This window comes from Pteropus medius, unplaced genomic scaffold (assembly GCF_902729225.1).
Source record: "Pteropus medius unplaced genomic scaffold, Ma_sr-lr_union100, whole genome shotgun sequence".
Taxonomy (NCBI): domain Eukaryota; kingdom Metazoa; phylum Chordata; class Mammalia; order Chiroptera; family Pteropodidae; genus Pteropus; species Pteropus medius.
Genome location: NW_024351730.1, coordinates 33,721,659 through 33,743,497, shown reverse-complemented (window position 1 = coordinate 33,743,497; position 21,839 = coordinate 33,721,659). Strand labels below are relative to the sequence as shown.

General features: G+C 36.0%; 1 protein-coding gene across 2 annotated transcripts in view; it reads right to left on the bottom strand.

The window, feature by feature from the left end:
- Positions 1–21,839, bottom strand: part of LOC120588313 (probable E3 ubiquitin-protein ligase HERC6) — an 81,154-nt gene that overhangs the window by 15,830 nt on the left and 43,485 nt on the right. Inside the window, exon 23 of one of the 2 annotated variants that reach the window (XM_039845701.1) lies at positions 20,799–21,790. The exons of the other annotated variant lie outside the window; for it this stretch is intronic. Coding sequence (XP_039701635.1) covers positions 21,567–21,790 — 224 coding nt within the window. The 3' untranslated portion in view covers positions 20,799–21,566. Of the gene's footprint in view, positions 1–20,798; positions 21,791–21,839 lie in introns of those variants that run through there. 2 annotated transcript variants of the gene reach the window in all.

The following is a 21,839-nucleotide window of genomic DNA, read 5'->3' as shown; positions in this document are numbered from 1 at the left end:
TTACCCTGTGCAGCCTTTTCAATACTTCTAGGAGAGCTTTAATGTGATAGTTATTCTCAGCACTTTCAGTCCAATAATGCAGCTGGGCAGTGACGGCTCTTTTAAACATCTGGACCAATTTGGTAAAAGCGGATTCTTGCAGAGACGCCCAATATTCTTCTGAGGGATACAAAAGTAAACAAATGTGAGCATACAATTTCTATTGGAGTCCTAAAGGTAAAAAGTGGTCCATATTTCCAAAACTGACAGAAAAATTTCATATATATCATAGTTACAAAAACACATCTGTAATAAAATTTTCAGCAAATGCAATTGCAATTAAAAGTTTAGAATTTAATGCCCTCAAAAAAATTCCTTGATGGTAACAGGACCGCAAACTTGAAGAATTGTGAAAAAAGACAAAATTAAATTTGTCACATTTCATCCAGATGAACAGTATACTGTATTAAAAACTAGATTAAGAACTATTTGTGACTGCACTTTTTTTGTGTTCCCAGCATGAGTTTTTAACTCTTAAAAAACACCTTTCAGCATCATAAAATAACAAAATGTTTTCAGCTAGCTTTTCATCACTTACAATATTATCTAGATTTAATAAAACAAGAATGAACTTCCTTGGGCTAAATATGCTGTTTATGTATTTAAGGAAAAAAACCCTCATTAAAATCTAATCTAGCCCCAGACTTAACTTCCAAAGTACTGAAAATAGAGGGAAAGGAAGAGACAATCAGACAAATCTAGAGGTGGGACATTCTATAGGACAGGGGATCTAGATTTTTTTAAAAAAAAAGGATATAAAATACTTTTTTGGGACAAGTGCATAAATTTGAATATGGCCTGAGTATTAAATAACATTATGGAATTATGGTTAATTTTATTAGGTGTGATAATGATGTCATGGTAATTTAGAACTCCGTATTGAGATGCATGCTGAAATACTATAAATGAAATGTTATGATGTCTCCAACTTACTTGAAAATAGTTCAGCAAAAATAAAATGTAATCTGTTCATAAAGAGAGAGGAAGCACATACGGCAACACTGACTCTCAAGTAGAGGGTATATGGGTATTCGCTATACTATTCTTTCAACTTATGCGTATGAAATTTTCATAATGAAAAGTTGAGGACAAAGGACTTGATGATTAAGCCACACACAGATCATTACAAGAACTCTAAAAAAATACTAGATAAATCTATTTTGGGTGACCAGAGTAATTATTATAGCATTTTTAGAATACACGAAGAATATGAGCTTTTTAAAAACATGAGTTTACAATTATCTACTTAAGTATTGCCATAACTTTACTAGGCATGTTTTTTCCATTGAAAGGATGGTGAAGTATTTTCAAATGTAAATCTTTAATCTTACCCAGAACCCCTGAAGATTTACCACTCATTTTACAAACAGCCTCTGCAAACGGAACCACCAGGCTCTCCCAGTTGTTAAAATCATGCATCATGGGACATTCTGGGAGAAGGAAGAAAATTTCTAAAGCTTCTTGGTGTGGAGAATAAAATGGAAGATTTTTAAACAGGTTATCCTTGAGACATGTGGTTATCTGTGGTCAAAAAGAATTAGGGAAAAGACACTCAAAACACAGCAAGAACTGGATGCAACTTAATGTAAATAAAGTGTAAATCCTAGAGATTCATTGCACCATGAAACTGGAATAACCATTTAGTCTAAAACCCACATTTACATCCCAACTCACCTACCTTCCCAAATACTTAACATGTAGATATGTAACAAGTATATGTCTGTCTCCCTTACTAAGCCATGACCTTCTAAGGACAGGGAACCTCTATCTTTCATCTTTCATCAGGAGTACTCATTATAGTGCTCCACACGTAGCAGGTATTCAAATATTTGCTAAATAAAAGAATGAATGCCAACAGTGTATGAATCCATATCACAGAAATCTCAAAACAAACATTCAGGTCTTCTGATCCAACTATCTCATTTGAAACAAGGGAAGACTGCTCTGTGATTATGTAGCTTGCTTATCATATGACATTGTTCTGGTACAACCAAGGTTTATTATCAGCCTTAGTGATGAACTGATCCAGCCTCTTCCCTTCACATTTTTGGTGATCTTTTGCAATTAAGTGCTGCATAGACCTGATAATGGTGCATAATTAGGGATCCATTTTACCTCAGACCCCCTAATTGGACCACGGTTCTGCCAAAGTTAACAAAATTAAACTTTCCTTCTTCCCTTGAGATAAAAGTATACAAGAGAACTTTTGGCTAAGATACAGATGCTGATTATCACAGAGCAATAGAGCAGGGGACAAAGCTGAGAGGGAAGGGCAGAGATGAGGACAAGATTGAGAGGGAAAGATAATGAAAGATATAGAAACAGAGAGAAAGACCAAATGAGGCGGGTGGAAAGAGGTAGAATGAGAAAGGAAGGGCGGAAAGGGAGAGGAAGGGAGGCAACTATCACCCCTAGATCAACCAGTACAACAGAATGAGGAAATAAATTAATAAAGGCTGAATCAAGAAAGGCTAAATTAATAAAAGCAGCATGTTTGGAACATCTGAAAGTGAGAAACCTAAAGATAGTAATAACTGCTGAAACAAAGCAGCAACAATCTCAAAAAGAACAAGAACATTCTAGAACCTAGAGAAAATGCAGTGTAATGGAACAAAACACAGAGGAAGAATCTAGGTAGTCCTTGAAGAAGGGGATGTTCATATAAGAAAAAGTATGCTCATTTCTACATTTATGTTTAAAATAATAGCAAATAAAATATTCTTATTCTAGTGTGCCAATCTCAAAAATCCTTTAATCACCTTCCTGAAGCCTTGAGTTGTAAATATTCCCTCTAGGAGTGTGAATATCTATATGTGTATGCATATGCATGTGTGTAGGTACAGATGAACTATTTAGACTATTTTTAACTTACATGACTACTATACCAACTATTTCACCCTAAGTGGGCAAACACCTGAATGTTTTCTGAGTTTAACTTATTCCAGGAACTACAGGGTCTCAGAAAATCTCTCAAAACAAAATATTGCTTCTGAAATTTTGAGTTCTTATAAAAAAATTTTTAGTGTATTTTTTTTTTCCCCAGACAATTTGAAGAATACCACCGTGTTAGTAATCCAGTCCTTTTGGGTTAACTCCTTAAAGGTGTTTCTTGCTTTACTTAAGTCCAAATAAATAGATGTAGTTTCTGCAGCTATTCTGTTGAAGGAAGATATATTTAAAAAACAGATGAATAAGTAAATGAAAAAGCACAGTTCAAAATTAAATATTTTATTAGATTATCTAAAGCTTGCTTCATTTCAATAAAATTATATATTTTTCTTAACTTTACAATAACTATAATAATTTAGCTGACTATAAATACATTTGAAAATATAGTTAATAACATGATTATGTCTAAAATGACAAAAAAACCAAGGCTATATTATTAACAATATATGCTATGTGACTTTAACTCAGATATCATCTTAAATGAGTAATTAATAAATATTTATTTTTCTAGTAAAAAAAGTAGCCATGGAAAAAAGAAAATGGCTTTTCTTGTTTCTGAAAAAAATGGGTATTTCTCCCAGTTACATCAAGTGAAAGCAGAAGCCAAAAGAAAAGGATTCAGGGCAGTAAATTGTTGTATTTCAATAAAAAAATTACTAATAAAACATGTACCTTAACCCATGAATTATATTAATACTAAATTGAATATTGTCATTGTTTAAACAGAAACATTTTTTATAAATCAACACATATATTTAGTGTCTGAAAGTAGCGAACATTCTTTTAAATAAAAAATATTATGGAAATATATAAGAAAAAAGTACAAAGTTCTTCCTTCGTATTACTTAAAAATTCAAAGAAATTTTAAATATTTTGCAACAAGGGAATGTTTAAATACATTAAGGTATGTCCTTCCCCTGGAATACCATGGGGACATTAAAATGATGTTATAAAAAATATGGAATATGGAAACTGAACAAATTGAAAAACGAATATATTAACTGCAAAGCAATGAATAAAGCGATATATAATCCTTTTTTTTTTTTGGTAAAAGAATACATTTACATAGAAAAACACATACACAAATGCTACTAGCTATTGTTCTTAAGTGGTGGATAATGGGTGATTTTCATTTTCTTTTTGGTGCATCATTTTTATAGCGATCATATATCTGCTTTTGTGAAAAAAAGTAATTTTTAAAGAGAGAAACGCATAGCTAATTCTTTTACCCTCAAACCATTTTCTTTACAATCTTTGACAGTATTTTTTTGAGACATAATTAACATAACATGTAAGTTTCAGGTGTATGACATAATGATTCAGTATATGTATATATTACAAAATAATTACAAGTCAACATCCATCACCAGTTATTTATTTTTTTTCTTGTGATGAAACTTTAAGATTTACTCTCTCAGCAACTTTCAAATATACAAGATTATTATTAACTATAGTTACCATGCTGTACACTGTATTTTTAACAAATTAAAATTATATATATTCTATATATTACCTTTCACTTACAAAACTTCCAGTCAGACAAGCAGGAGATGAAAATATCTCTCTGATTTCCCTACAATAGGAATAAGATGATGGTTAAAACAAATCATGAGTATGCCTTCATATAGCATGAGACAAAACAAAATAAAACATCTTAAAATTGTCCTTCAAACTTCTGTCTCTGATTTGTTTGCATATTGCTTTAGGTATCTAAAGGTTGACTCCACTTACTAAATCTCAAAATTTCAGTGGTAAGCATGGTAAATAAGAAGATATGTACTCAGAGAAGCCACAGGGGAAGAGGAAAAGGTTTGACCTAGTGTCAGTATTTTCTTGGACAAATAAAACACTCTGATCCCACCCAGATTTCCGAGTCCTATTCATTTTTGTTCCACTAAAGTAGAAACTAAAATATTACCGGAAATTAAGTGGTGGAGTAGGGGAATATGCTCAGTTCCATCTTAGAAGTAACTGAATAAATAGTTCTTAATTGCTTATGCTCTGCAAATTATGATGTAACTTTTTGTACAACTACTTTTCAGAAATAAAGCCATACCTAAAAATAACTCTAAAAGAAGGTATCTGTAAAAATTAGTATAATCTTTACAGATGGTATGAGTACTGTTGTTTAGAGCAAGGTTGCCCAAGCTGTTCAGCTGTAAACAGGAAGTCCACGAACAAGTGGTTTTAAGGTCAAACATGGTTGGGAAATTGTAGACTATACTTCCTGTTCAGAGAGTCAAAATACACACATATCAAAGGCCTGGAAGGGTTCTGCAGTAAAGAAAGCTGCCCTTGTAGAGCTTACCTGCTACCTGTGTTCATTTTATGTTGCAACTTGCCTAGACCACAGTACTCAAATATTTGGTCAGACACCAGTCTAGATGTTGCTGTAAAGGTATTAGATTAGATCACATTTAAATCAGGAGACTTTGAGTAAAGCAGATTACTTTCCACAATGTGACTGGGCCTCATCCAATAATTTGAAGGCCTTAAAGGAAAAAGGGTAAGGTCTCCTGAGTAGAGGGAATTCTGCCTCCAGACTGCCATGGAACTCAAGCTGCAATATATACTCTTCCCTGGGTTTCCCTGCTGGCTTGCCTTACAGATTTTGTATTTACCAGCCCTCATAAACACATGAGCTCATTCCTTAAAAATAAACTTTCTCTCGATCTCTCTTACACACCCCTTATTGGTTCTGCTTCTGTGGAGATCTCTAGCTAGGAGACCACTTATTGAATCACAAAATCTTATACCTCTGTATTGTGATGAACTAGTTGGGGAAAACACTGTCTTAGAGAGCTATATAAGCAGACAGAAGCATGGGGTGTACCTTTTTGTATTTTGCCACTGCTTAGTCCCCACATCAGCAATCCACCTTTTTACAGTCCCTTCGTTCAATGTAGGAATTTTCCTCCTCAGATTAACATAGGGATTCTGTAAACAAATTTTAAAAAGTAAAATATAATAATTTAGACACAAAATAAATAGGTATCTAACCTTTAGGCACATTCTAATGATAGAGGGTAATACTGATTTTTAAATATAGATAATATAACTCTGGGAAATCATAAAGTGAAATTCTATCAAGAAGTAATCGATCATTTGCCTGACTGACAATTCTCTGCCAATTTGGATCCAATATTAAATCCAAAGTAAATTTCTTTGAGTGCCCCAACATTCAGCACTTTATACAGATATAACTGGATTAAAATGAACATCACATAGCTTTGAGGGGATGAAGATCTTAAAAGAACTGTGTGTAGAAGTGGAAGGAACTTGATTTGCCTTGAAGTAGGGCGAAGATGTTATTCACAAGCCTATGAACTCAAGTCTTTTTTAGTACCGGCTGGAAATGTCATATTAGACTGTCAACCTGATGGCTCCCTAGGACATTGACCAAATGCCACTGGCAGAGAACCTCCCAAAAGGTAAGAATCATCTAAGGAAATCACTAATTAGACATTCACACACACACGCACGCAAACGCACACACAGATTTTTGTAGGTAAATATTTACATAGTTTAGACAATAAAGGATCAGTAATGTCTACCTATTCCCCAAAAATCAGCCTAGTAACCTGATTTCGGAATTCACCAACCTTGGATTCTGGAATCCTTTGTTTTGCTTAAAATACCAAGTTATAGAACATCTAGGGATCTATTTTTACCTCTTTGTTAATCCAGAGCAAAATGCTTTGATTCCCTCCAGCAATTATTATTAACTCCTTTTCTGAGGTACGGTTTTCTGAGAGAGATATACAGAAAGTAAGAGTTTAGAAGTCATTTGGCATAAACATGCACACTCAAACTCAAATAATTTCAGATTCTTTTTAAACTTAGTCCTTTTGTGTTTCTAACAGGCAAAGACTCAGCACATTTCCCGCCCATAAAACAGAAATAATATCTAATTCAGGATAGTGTTTAGTTGGCAAACAGGTGACTCTCAAGGTTGACATGTGGCATCAGTTTAATATACATAATTAATATAAATATTCATATATAAAACAGTCAAAAATATTTTATTAGTTAACTGTTCCCTGGTTTAATTTGGCCATTACTAAAAACTATATTCTACAACTCAAGATTTGACCAATAACTACTGGCTGCAAAGAATGTAAATAAGTACTTCAAACGTCTACGTAAGTGGTTGTAAGAAATCAAATATATGAACTGCTTAAGGAAAAAACCCTACTGTTCATTTTCCTAGAAGAACTGAGAGAATTTTTGGTACTGTAGGTCACCACTAAACTTTCAGAAAACAAGCAACCAAAGTGCTCCAAGGCACTTCTACAGTAGAGGGTTTCAGAGCTTAGACTCTGAGGTTACACAGGGCAGTTTAAATCCAGCCAAACCACTTACAGGCCACTTACCGGCCATGAGACCTGGCTAACCCTTCACTCTCCAAATCTCTGCACCCTCCAGGGAAATGGGACCGAGAGAACACATCTCCTTGTACTGTTTAAGGAGAGGTAACACATGTTAAGTGTTCAGCATAAGTACCTGGTATATGTCAGCTGCTCTCATTCTGAGGGTTTAACATGATTATGAGTCAATTTAACCAGGTAAGAAAACCAGTCATCATGAAATTAATAGGCCCCTTGCAAACTGAAATCAGAAGCTACAGATGCTTCTGAATACATATAGCCTATTTAATGTTGTATCATTTTAAGTCCACATTACTCTTAATCCGAAGGGGTAAGAGAAAACTAATAGTTATTTTGATTTAATAAATTAGACTGGATATTTTAAATTGTTGACAAGTAAAAAAATGAAAAGTGTTTAGCGAAACTCCTTTCATAGTCATACATTTTTCTTTTCTTGCCACATCTCACACACAGAAAAATCAGTTTCTCAACAAAAGAATTTATAACAAATCCTGAGCTCCTACAGAATTTACCAAATTTGAGTTCTTCATTTGATGGCAATTTCATGGGAAGTGGTATCAGCTGATTATGTGTTCCACCGTTTCCCAGTTGTCCTTCTTCTCCAGAACCAAAAGAAAAGACCTTCCCCAAATCAGAAACATAAGCAAGTGTGTGCTGCCTATTAAATAAAAGCACATATGGTCAGTTCTCAATTATCCACAATGAGAGTACACAGCAATATCGTACATTACCAAAAGTAGGTTACCCAGTGAGTGAAACTAGTAAACCAACTCCCAATTCATGAAATTAGCCAACTGAAAACTAAGAAATCATTAAAATGTGGTTGAGATGATTTTGGAACCCCAAAAGTCCACTCAAGGCCATGATGCTGCCCCTTGGCGAATGGTGTTCCTTTCATCAGGAACAAGCATCTCTCTTTGTCTTCTACTCCTTTTTCAAGCCGTGGCTTGAGAATCACTTCTTGGAAGCCATCTAAGCACTTTCTCTCCCCACCCCAGAAATGGAATTAGATGATCCTCTCTGAGTTCCTACTCTATTTCCCAAAGATCTTCAGCACACTGATTTTCTTACGGCTTTGTCCAATTATCTCTCTCACTACATAGAATTTGGCCTTGCTCAAATAGAGGTCTGGTCTTCGTCCTCAGTTCCTGGGAAGTAACCTCTAAATCCTTAGAATTTCCCAAGTGATAGGTGTGTCTTTATTCAAGGCAGGCTCCTGAGACCATACCTAATAGCTTACCTAGGTGGCTCCTAGAGGGCCTCTCTGGGTGCATGTGAGCCCACCCTATAGAGAGGGAGAGGCTGGAGGCTAAACTCTACCACCTGGGCAATGCGTCAGTCAATCACAACTAAGCAGTGAAACCCCAATAACAACTTTAAACCTAGGTGAGCTTCTCTGGTTGGCAATCTCTACACACAGGCATGTATCAGGCTGGGAGGAGGTAACACGGTCCATGGCTCCATGGGGAGTAGATGCCTGAAGCTCATTTGGACCACTCCTAGACTCTGTCCAATGATCTCTTCCTTTAGCTCTAATTTGCATCCTCTTCTTGAAATAAATGTGACCATGACTATAAGAGCTTTCAGTGAGTCCTTTGAGTCCTTTCAGGGAATTCTCCCATGTTAGTAGGGGCATCGCCCTTGGTTACGTTAAGACATCTTTAATGTGACAACTCCTCTTATAACACATACTACTCAGAGGAATGTGTGTCATGAAAAATCCAAAGTGGTGATAACGTGTCTTTGGTTAAAGCAGAGACTATCAAATGCAGAGAATTATACCATTCCAATAATTTGGTCTACCTTAATAATGTCCGTTTATGTAATTTTACTCCAAAATCATTAAGAGACTATGTCTATAGACTAAAAGTACACCAGTTTTTTATAGTAAAAGGTCAGTAAACAAACAAATGAAGACAGTCTACAGATAGTCTGAATCTGCTTAAGTTTAGTGAAGACAAAACTGCCCCAAAGAAGAATACGCATATCTGTGCAAAAACTTTTTAACACCACCAAAACCCAACATCACACTGGCGAGAAGTAGACTGACTGATGTTCAAGGAAAAAAATTAATTAAGTAAACCAAGGAATCTGTTTTTCTACTTTTGTTTAAAAAAAAAAAAAAAAAAGAGCTGTGAAAAATCAAACATCTCAAGGTTGATTCTACTAAAACCACTAATGACTTTGTATTATATTTTACTATGATCACTCTGAAGGAATTACGGTAACAAGTATGATGGCCCTTGAAGGGCTGTGAGAGTGATTACATCAATGAATAATCCTGTTATTCATGTTTTTTTTCCCCAAATAAATAACATTTTTCTTAGTGACAAAAGAGCAAGTGAACAGTTACAAAGGTATTTCACTGGAGCATAAGAAAGTGAATTTATTTGTTCATTAAAAAAAAAAATCAATGAAAACAAATATATATACTAAAATAAAGATTTATTATGATTATCTAATAATGTAAATTAAGCATCTTCACCCATTTGAAAATGTTTAAAACTTTTATCTCAATCAGTAAAACTGGTGGAAATTTTATTAAAGTATCTATCTAAATTTATTGTATTGATTTTATCAACTTTCATAGACACTTTACAACTTACCTTCCACATGCTACCTGAGTCACTCTATTCCCAGCGAGCTTAGTCACCAAACAGGGTCTTAACTCATTCTGGGTTGAATTGTGACCGAGTTGCCCATATTTCCCAGCACCAAAAGTAAACACCAGCCCATCCTAAGGAGAGGGAACTTTATATCAGATTCTAGAGAAATATGACACAGAAGTTGCATTCACCGATGCAAAGGCATCAGTAAATAATTAATGAAAGCACTGTCAGAGCAAAACCCCCAAGTATCAGGAAGACAATCCTGCTTGTAGGAAGTAATGACCTTTCTTCCTGGGAAACACTAAATGCCCACACCCAGATTTCTAGTGCTTTCCCTACTACAGTGTTCTGGAATTACCGTCAAGGAGATAAGAATATACGCACCTTTGTGAGCAGGGCAGTGTGAGAGCCACCACAAGCAAGAAATTCAACTTTCTGATTTTCCAGTGCTTCAATAAGGGAAGGAAAATCTTTATCTATACAAAGGAAAGAATAGTTGAAAGTGACCAAAAGGAAATGCTGAATTTCACATTAGAGTTCTGTACTACTGGTAAGATACATGGACTACTTCCTCTCAGCCTACCAGCAATAGTCCCCAGCACATTCTGTCAGGAAAGGCTCTATGTTGGTATATTTAGGCCACAGGAGCGGGTGGGCCAGTGGTCAAGAATTCACATTTGGGGATGCTCACCTGTGAAAGTATCAAGCAAATTCCCACAGCCCATTCTTCTCATTTTAACCTGACATGATTAACTTTAGTTGCAGGATATCTGATATTTCCATTCCCATCTACAATTACCCTTTTCAATGAATGTATTTTTTCTTGTAAATTTTCTACTATGGTGTCCTGCCTCACTCTACCTCTTTTTCTTTCATGATTATTTTCTTGTCAAACAACTTAGAGATTAAGCAAAAATAGTTTAACTGCCCTTTATTCCTTTCCTTCCTTTGAATATTTTCCTAACATCAACTGATGGGTTCTCCTAAGTCATTAGCACGGAACCACATCAGGGAGAAACACAGTGTTCGACCAGTAACTCAGGGGATAATGTGTACATTTTCAGAGTTGATAAAATAATGGAGCCTACTATACCTGAAAACTCTAACAAGGTGTTTGTGATCATAAGAAATTTTGCCATTTACTTTTGGAGGTAGTTCAATAATGGTAATGACTTTACATGTTTTTTTACATGTTCTTGTATGTGTGCATATGTGCCTACAGATGTAATATTTTACAGAATATGACTAGGATATGTGAGTTTCTAAGATAAAGTTTTAGTATCCTTTTGTCATAATATAATTATATTAATAGACACTTAAGTGTACACATACCTTAAAGGTCATTTCATCTAAACTCATCACTTTATTGAAAATGACAATAAGGTCTAGAGAAGAGCTGTAAGTGACTGAGTAAGGCTGTGCAGTTAGTTAACTGTGAAGTGGGAATCACGACCCAGGTATTCTGATCTCCAGTCAGATTCTCTTTCCCCTTTTTCCACATGGCTCTGACATGTGTTTCAATTATAGCAACGACTTCTATACTATGCATGTCTCTTAGGCAAATTCTACCCTAAAGAGAGTGAGATAACCAGGGAGAACAGTGCAAATGTTCTCCCTGGTGAGTACCTGAACCATTTTTGAAAGGGAGGTCTATGTTAAATTCATCCTTTATCTAACAAATGTATTTGTTGATAATATGAATTTCCAAATGTGTCTATACCATCGGTGTGGCCCAGGCCTAGTTGTCCAAAATCATTTCTTCCCCATGAGTAAATGTTTCCAGATACGGATAAAGCCATGCTGTGGGATTTTCCCGCAGATATCTGAGCCAAGGGGACTCCGGAGAGGTGCTCCACAATCTGTGGTGCCGTAGTTGAGTCAAATATTTTTCCAACTCCGAGCTGGCCGTGTAAGTTCTGTCCCCATGCAAAAAGCTCACCGCCTTGAGAGAAACAAGAAAATGCTGTCTTATTAAGTTTAAAATGCAGTAGACATTACTCTAGGGTGTTGTATATGCAATCAATATTATACTATCACAATCTCTTACATTCAAACTGACAGGACTTCTCAGATCCCACATGCCTGCATCAGAAAAACTAGAAGAATCTTCTCTTTAGCAGTAACAATTATATTCCCTCGCCTCCTACCTCGAAGAGTAACGTTATGGACTGAATGTTTGTGTCTCCCCAAAATTTACATGTTGAAATCCTAACCCTCAATCTGATGATATTAGAGGTGGGGTCCTTGGGAGGTGATTAGGATTAAATGAGAGCATGAGAGTGAAGCCTTCATGAATGGGATTAGTGCCCTTATAAGAGACCCGAGAGAGTTCTCTTGCCCTCTCCATCACGTAAGAAGATAGGATCCTCACCAGACACCAAATCTGTTGCCACCATGAATCAGACTGCCAGCCTCCAGATCTGTGAGAAGTTTCTGCTGTTTAAGCCACCCGGTTTATGGTACTTTTGTTACAGAAACCCGAATGGACAAAGACAAGTAGAATGAAGCTATCTGAACATATTATAATCAAATTCAAGAAATACTTATTTTTAAAAATCCACAGGATGGGCCCATGAAAAACAGAACCGTTATACATCTAGAAAATAAAACCTAAAATCACCCTTTTCCTCTTTGCCCCCCCCACTTCCTTAATGTGTCTAAAGATAATAAATAATACATTTCAAATTATAGTACAGTATCTTGAAAGAGCCAGCATCTTTTTCCATTAATTGAATATATAAAGCATATGTTTCAAAAAAAAAAGTTCTTAGATGTTATCTAATGGAGCTAACGATATCTTATTGGATTCTGAAAAAGTATGTGAGAGAACTAACATTTACCAAACACCTCTTTGCAAAATACTGTGCAAGAGCTTTTACTTCAAACATATTATCATGAGCCTTTTAGCCACCAGGAATATAAATGATGAGTATGCAGTTCACTTTCTTGTTTCCCCAACTTTCATTTTTCCTAGATTGTGATTTACCAATAATAAACCCTGAACACCCCCCTGCCTATATCACTAGGGTTCTTGAAGGTATAGTGTGTCTGCCCCATCTTCATAACTTGAAAATTGTAGATACTCAAAATGAAATTATCTGTTCATGAATGGATGAAGTCAAACAATCAGGCCAATGTTTTTCAATACAAGTTCATTATCTCAAACTTTCACAGAGCCTTCAGTACAGGTGAAATACTTGCTTATTTACTTCCCTTAAGTCCCAGCTTCTATTCAGTTTATGTTTATGTCTGTCCTAAACATTAAAAAAAAAGGTCCTCAGGAACAAATAGAGACTCATGGATATGGACAATAGACTAGTGGTTACCAGAGGAAGAATGCAGTGAGGGGGGGGGGGGGGTTGGGGAGGAAGGAAAGGTGGGACAAAAGGGCCAAATATGTGGTGACAGAAGAAATCTAACTATATATATATATATATATATACACACACACACACATATATATATGCCTTACTGTTAGCGTGTACACCTGAAACTTACTGGATTTTGTTAACCCATGTCACCATAATAAAAATAAATAAAAATAAGCACCCCGGCTCAGAAAAAAAAGGTCTCAACCTTGAATTTCTCTCTGTCATAACCTATACATATCTATTAAACCTATACTGGAAAGGTCCAATTTCTTCTGAGAGTAATCCACATTATAGGTGTCTAATAATAAATAGGAAATAATTAAGAACTAAAAGGATATCCCTGAATTTAAAAAGGTAATCATTAAAAACATATCACAGACACAGAAAAAGCTAATACAAGAAACCAGAACTAAAAGTTACGGAGACTATGCCATGGGAGATGGGAAGCGGGAAAAGGAAAAAAAGATTCTGAAAAAGGGTGTACATATTCTGGTCCTGATTCCAGAAGAAAATGCTTTTCATTATTCAAAATATTTTCATTGTTTCATATTTGAAAAATAAAAACATGAACTGTTGATAAATCTCTCTAAAGCCCAAGAGATTTATTTCAACTGATATCAACAGTACTGTGTTCCTGTAAATGCTCCACTTGACCAGAAACACAGTATATCCAGTTAGCCAATATCAAAACGTCAAGTCAACTCTGGGGCTGTACCTGTGTTTCTTTGTTCCTTGATCTTTCTAAATAAGGTCAGACATGCAACCCCAGACAATCACACCCTGCTTCCAAGTTAGATCTCCTAACACTCTATAATGCTCACCCTTCCCAAAATCCCTGGGGAAGAGTGTCCCACCGCTAGTAAGGCACTGAACTCCCCAATTCATGGATCATTTTCTTTTGAATATAGGACATCAAACTTGTTACTAAATTGATTTAGTTTTGTCATTTGACAAAATTCTATAGGTCCAAGAATTCTCTCATTTTGTAGCTCCTTTAACAATCATGCTTAGAATCATACCAAATTCAAAACCATATTTCTGTCCTATTACAAGGTGAAGCATACACATTCTATTAGTTCTACATATACATACATTTACTCCCTCTAAAAAACAATATTCCAGAAAAGTACCTTTAGAGAGTGCAAGAGAATGATAATCTCCACATGTGATCTGAATTATATTTTTTTCTTGTAAAATACATTGAAACCTAATGAAAGAAAATATATTTATGTCAAACACCATAATGAAAGTCGCATTAATGTTAGATTAACTATTTAACTGGGACTGAAACTCAAGAAAAAAATTTAAACTTATTGCTTCACATTCAATACATCTAAAATTATTTTAAAAAATATGATATATCTTTCAGTTAGTGGTTTAAAATGAAAACAACGTGCATTACATAATTGTAATAAGACGATTGACTTTTTTGCAAAGAATAATTTTATAATGCAGGAATAATACATGATAAAAATAAGTTCTAATTCACATGATCTTCTAGGAGAAAGTCTCACAAATCTTTCCATGATAATGCATTTTTCTACTAGGTTGAAAACTTTTATTTCTGGAAATCTAACATAAGATTAGGGTTAAATGAGATAATGAGGGTTAAATGAGATAATGAATGTGAAAGTCCAATTTGGGGCTAGGTGGACTGATCAATCATTTCCTTCAAATGTCAAAGCAACACATGTGAAGTGCCCTAGGAGACATAAATTGATTTGTAGTTTACTCATGAAAATAACTGGTTGGGTCAAAATTCCTTGCTTACTTAAAATGCCACTATGTAAAGCAGGGACAAAGATCATATAAATTAACATTTTCCTACAAAAATGATGACTGCCTATTGAGTAAAGTTTAAATAATTTTTAATAAAAGAAAAAAGTTCCCTACCTTGCATGTTCTATGCTATAGTTGTACTCAAATGGTTTTCCATCTGAGGATAGGATCAGCATGTGCTCTGCTCCTTGGTCCATGGAATGTATCTTCATTTTTTTTCCTAACTTAATGCATTCTGCAGAGCAAATCCAAACAGAAACTATGAGCGCTCTGATTATTATCCACTATTATTATTTATTTTATTATAATACACTTAAAACACCTGGAAAAATCTCCTAGACACCCTTTGACTTAATGTGAACTTCTCTTTAAAGAAAATTCAAGTACCAAAAGCAGACAAATTAGCATTGACTATTGTCTTGACAATGGATTTTTTTTTAATTTGAAAAAGAGATTCACTGTTTTTTAAAACAAATAAAACTCGATGTTAGATTTTTGTTTAATAAGTTGAGACACAGAAACTAAATTTGAAGAAACAGAAATGGAAAAAGTCAGTAAGAAAATATAACTTAATTTTTGGACAACATAACTCATTGCAGAAGAATATATATTGTGTATTCTGAAATATACTTTCCAAAAACAAACAAATAATAATATGCCCCTCCTCACTGCTTCATTTAAAAGCCAAGGCCTACATTATTAAAATTGTGTTTGAGGGACTATTTCTAAAGAGGATGCTGTTAGAATTTTTATTGGCATTAGTGCATATTTAGCCCTTTCTAAAAGTTAAGAGATTTAAAATTATCCACTAGTTACCATTACTCTTATTTAGTTTCATCACAAAAATTAAAGTAAAATACAGTAGATTTGGGGCCTTGTTTTACTTTTAAGTTCTAACGAAATTATCTTCATGAAAAATCTCAAAGCACAAACCACACTTCACACTACAAATGCCAGGAGAACCAAAACAGTATGGTAATAAAGAAGAAATAGCCCAACCGATTAACAATTTTTAGAGACTCAGCTTTTCAAATCAGTCGAAAAAAAGAAGAGTTATTAAAAAAAAAAAAAAAGGTATTGGGGCAAATAAATCTACATCGTCTACCACACTCCTTAAATCAAAATAATATCCGAGCGTATCAAAAACTTTAAAAATAAAAGCTTAAAATTAAAAAAATAGAAAAAGAGGAGTGTGGACAGTTTTCTAACATAACACAAAATCCATAAGCCTCCTTAAAAGATTAAGTAGACTATTATTTACATCAACTAAAGGCAAGTTGGGAAAAATATTACACGTCTGTGATAAGCGACAAAGGGCTACTTTTAGTCAATATTCGAATAACTTTCAAATCAGTTAAGAAAAAAAATTAACAGCTCAATTTTTAAAAAGCCAGGCAAAGATATGAACTGGCAGTTCACCAAAAAGGAATACAAATGACCAATAGCAAAAGATGCTCGAATTAAAACCAAAACGAACAGCAAAACATCATTTTTTTTTAACTTATCGGATGGGCAGGATTTTTCAGAGAAGAGTGTGGCCATTTGCTTTCCCCCACCTGTAAAATCGGAGTCACAGTACCTGACCTAAGCTCTACGGAGATTACTCCCAAAGAGAAGTGCAACTAAAAGCACTCTTTAAACTGCTTGCAGATGTAAGCTATTGTCATTGAGAACAAGATAACTGTATTCTCCAAAGGCTCACAAAATCGGTCAGATATGTTCTAAAAAGAGGCAAGTGAAACAAACTTTGAACAGAAACCACTGATAACGGACGACTGGCTAACATGAAGTTGCTGCCAGTACACTCTTTCCCTCTGCGCGGTTAGCTTGCGGAAAAGATGATCTAGTTCTCGCCACCATCCCGCAAGCTCGGCGCCAACTAGAAACAGGATAAAGGAGAGCTCAGGGGTGTCTCACCCGCGAAACGCGAAAACCCACCCGGACCCCGCGCGTTTTGCGGCCACCGCGGACCGCTACGGCGCCAGGTCCCCTCCCTTAGGTGCTTCCCTCTCGTTTAGAGAAGGACCGCACACCCACAACTCTGGTCACTCTGGGGAGAGAGAAGCGTCTGTGTCCGCGCGGGCCCGGGCCGCCCCCCCCCCCACGCTCCCTCACACCCCGAGCCCACGGCGGGAGGGGCCCGGCGGGCGCGGCCCGGCCCCACTCACTCGGCTTCTTGGCGCCGTCGCTGCCCGCCGGCAGCTGGTGCACCTCGACGCCGGCCCCGCCGCGCTCCAGCACCGCCAGGCGCCCGCGCGTGCAGCACATCTGGCGCGTCGCCTCAGTTCTTCGGAGCAGCGCGCTGCGGAGCCCCAGGGTGCTGGGGAAGAGCCAGAGCTGCGTGCCCCGAGGCTCCGCGGTGGGCCGGGAAGCGGCGGGCCGGGATGCGGGGGGCGGCCCGGACGCCGAGCGCGCGCCGCCCCGCGACCTCCTCCGTGGCCTCTGCTCCATCGCTGCTTTCCCGGGCTCCCGGGCCGCACCTCCGCTCTCCGGACTTTCGGAAGAGATGGAGCTCCAGCCAGCCGGGAGGCAAGAGTTGAGAGGCAAACGGCCAAGAGCGCCCACTGTGCCCGGACGCAGCAGAGCTGAGCCCCCGAGCCGACTGCTCCGCGGCGTCGAGGAACCACGGCCGCCCCTACCCCGCCCCTGCTCGGACGCCAGCCTCCCAACGTGCGGCTTGGGGGCGGAGCCGGCCGGTCAAGTGGGAAACGAAAGGGATTTCTTTTTTAAGGGGGCGGTACCGAAACGGAAACCGTAAGGGAAATCGAAAAAATTCAGTACTGGCTTGGGAGACGGTCAAAGTAAACAGGGCTGTGGTAGCTGACGAGGTGCGCAGGTAGGGCTGGGAGGGTGTCCCCGGGCGGTGGCCATCTGAACTCCTGGACCAAATGGGCTTCGAAGAAACACTGCAGTTCCATTAGGAGGAGCCCTAACACAGTCGGACTTGCAGAATTTCCGGTCACTATTGTAGTAAGGAAAGCTAAAGTTTGCGATGAAATGAAAAGAACTATATGCCCCCAGATCCTCCGCCCACCCGCGGTGCCTGGCAACCAGGGATTTGCTTTCTGCCAATACAGTTTTTGCTTTTTCTAGAATTTACAAATGGAGTAAATTTAGGCAGGCTTTTGTGTCTGCCTTTTTTCATTTAGCACAATGCTTTTGAGATTCAACCTGTTGTGTTTCTCAGAAGTTCTCTTTGTTGTTGTTGAATGGTATTCCATTCTATGGATATACCAGTTTATTTATTCACCAGTTGAAGGGCATTTCAGTCCTTTAACAGTTTTTCACTACAATCAATAGGGGTGACCTGAATATTTGTGAACATGTCTTTTAATGGACAAATGTTTCCATTTGCGGGAGGAGTAAATACCAAAAAAATGGAACTTCTGTGTAATATGTAAGTACCCGAATATCATAAGAAACTGCCAAACTTTTCCTAAGTGCAATGCCGTTTTGCATTCCCTTCAGCAATTTAGGAGTTCCAGTCGCTCTATATCTTTGCCAACATTTGGTATTGTCAGTCTTTTTTGATTTTAGCAATTGTCTATAGTGATTTCTTATTGTAGTTTTAATTTCCATTTCCCTAATGATTAATGACATTGAGCATCTTTCCATGTGCTTATTAGTGCTAACCACACTTCTTTGGTGACATGTTTATTCACATCTTTTGCCTATTTATTAATTCAATTGCTTAGTATCTAAAAGCTCATTATACAGAGGTCTTTATGTTATTTATCCTTTTATTAGATACATGTTTTGAAATGTTTTCGACCAGTCTGACTTGCCTTTTAATTTTATTAAAAGTGTCTTATAAAAACTAAAGTTTTTAATTTCGAAGTGCTTTTTTCTTTTACATAGTTCATACCTTTTTTTTTTTTTGGTCCTACTTAAGAAATCTTTGCTTAACCCAAGATTACAAAGATTTTCTTAAATATTATCTTCTAGAAGTTTTATAGTTTTAGGTCTTTGTTACATTTCAAATGAATTATTCCTTATGGTGTGAGGTAAAGGTAAATGTTTATTTTTCCTTATGGATTTCCACTTGTTTCAGCTTGCCTTTCCCCAATGAAATGCGTTAATCCATATATGATTGCATTTATTTCTGAAACTTTTATTGTATTCTATTGATCTACATGTCTATTTTTTACTCCAGTACTACACTACCCTGATTACAATAGATTCTGAATAAGTCTCAAATCATTCAAGTGTTATACCATTGTCCTTCTTTAATGCAGTTTTGGGTATTCTGTCCTTCGCTTTTTCATATTTTAGGATCGGTTAATCAATTTCTACAAAACAGATTGTAGGAATTTTGAGATTATACTAAATTAGATCAGTTTGGGAAAAATTGACATGGTAATGATATTGATTCTTCTGTCTATGAGCATATTTCTCTCCATTAATGTAAAACTTCTTTAAGCTCTTTCAGCTATATTTTCTAGTTTTTAGTGTATAGGCAAACATATTTTGTTAAATTTATCCTTTAAAAAATTTACCCTATTTTTTGTTGATACTACAAATGATACTTTTTAAAATTTTAATTTATGATTGCTATGAGTATATAGAAATGCAATTAATTTTTATGTATTGACTTTGTATATTGATACCCTTCTATTTTTTAGTAGTTTTGTAAATCCCTTAGAATCTTACACATAAATGACCATGTAGTCTATAAATAAAATAGTTTTGCTCCTTATTTTCTCATTAGTATAACTTTTCCTTTTTTCTTTGCCCTATTGTATGGACTAGCGCCTCTAGCACAATGTTGAATAGAAGCAATGAGAGGCATCATTGCCTAGTTTCCAGTTTAAGTGGGAAAGCATTGTCTTTAACTAGTAAGTCTGAAATTAGCTGTGTGTAGGCTCTAATAGGTTGAGTAAGTTCTCTTCTGGTACTAGTTTGCTAGGAGTATTTACCATCCATCAATAGCTATTGAATTTTGTCAAATTTTCTTTCTGCCTCTATGGAGGTAATTATATGATTTTTTTTCTTTGTCTGTAATGGTAAAATATAATGGATTTTCAAACGCATCTCTGAACTAAACCCTACTTGGTGACAAGGTATTATCCTTTTTATATTTTTCTGATATATTAAAATTTTATAAAAGATTTTTGTGTCTATGTTCATGAGAGATATTTGTAGTTTTTCTGTAATGTCTTTGTCTGGTTTTGGTATTAGGATAATGCTGGCATCATAAAATTAATTGGGAAGTGTTTCCTCTTTCTCTGTTTTCTGAAAGAGTTTGTAAAGAATATTTAGTAGGGTTCACCCATTTACATTAGAAAAAGTAATGTAATGTTAGAGATGAAAGGCCTGAAGAACACAACCCAAAAGTCAGAAGCCAGGGGATCCTTAAGATTTGGAGATAACCTTTTCCCTTAAAATTCAAAAAGAATACATATGGGCCTTCATTCCATTTGTTGTAGAAACCTGACATGTCCAAAATAACTGAGGATTCGCTGGGGGCTTATGTTTCTACTGACCACCTCACATTCTATTGTCCTTGGTGAATTCTCTCTTTCTGTTCTATCCTCAGGTGATCTTGCCCTCTTTTTACATTAGCACCCCAAAATGGACTGTACTGCAATGTGGACTGCTTTCCATTCCCAAAGTACCATCAATACAAGGCTCTGTGTATGGTTTGAGATAACAACAGGCATTTATAGAATAGCTTACAGTTTAAATTTTAATATCAGATAGAACTGGTCCACAAAAGTCATTGGCCATTTCCAACCATACATATATAAAATATCAAACATATTCAACAAAATATTTTCTCTTCTTTAATTAATTCTATAGCCATGATGGCTGAAACATATTTCAGGTTCTTCACATTTCCCCAATTATAATTAGACAAGAGTTCCTAGTTGGGCTCAGCATTGAACCAAAATAATGATATCTACATTTAGAATGATTCTTGGAACACCGTATTGAGTATAAGTAATTATTCAATGAATTAATGAATCCCTTAACATTTAGATTTTTCAAATAAATTATTCAGCAAATAAATTATTCAGGCTAAAATCAAAACTCTAGAGACATTCCACAATATAAAATATACTCTACATGCCTCAAAATCATGTTGAATTGTTTATATTTTATTTTTTCAAACTTTAATATTTGCAGGCAGTGTTTATTAGAAGCACAATATTTTTTTAAATATCTGTTAGCTTATTTTTAAATGGCAATTGTTCAGGAACTAATTCAATAAAAAGTAAATATTCTAATAGCATGTTTAGGGATCAGGAAATTTTGATTCATTAAAAATATTATCTTGATTCATCACTTTATTGTTTATCTCAACATTTATCAACTAATCCTAATTAAAATCTATCAACCCTTTATACTAATTAGACCTAAAGAAGTACATTAGAATCGAAGAGTGAGGACCTGAGAATCTGAGGCCTCACTGAGATTCTCAGAGGTCAGTATTACTCTGTGACCATGGGTGAGACAAATCCTCTGCTGCTGTTGATGGCTATTTGAAGCGCTTCCTCCACTCTTTCCATTGTAGAATATTTAGGGAGGTCCAGAATACCATGACATACAAGTGATCTTGGGCAATCTCTTTCACTGAAAGTTTCAGGACAGCGAAATGTGATTTTTATTTCCCGTAATCCTTTTACAGTCTGCCTATCATTTCCTGTAAGAAAAACTAGAAAAGAATAATCTTTGGTTAAGATATTTCATAGGCAGAGCAAAAT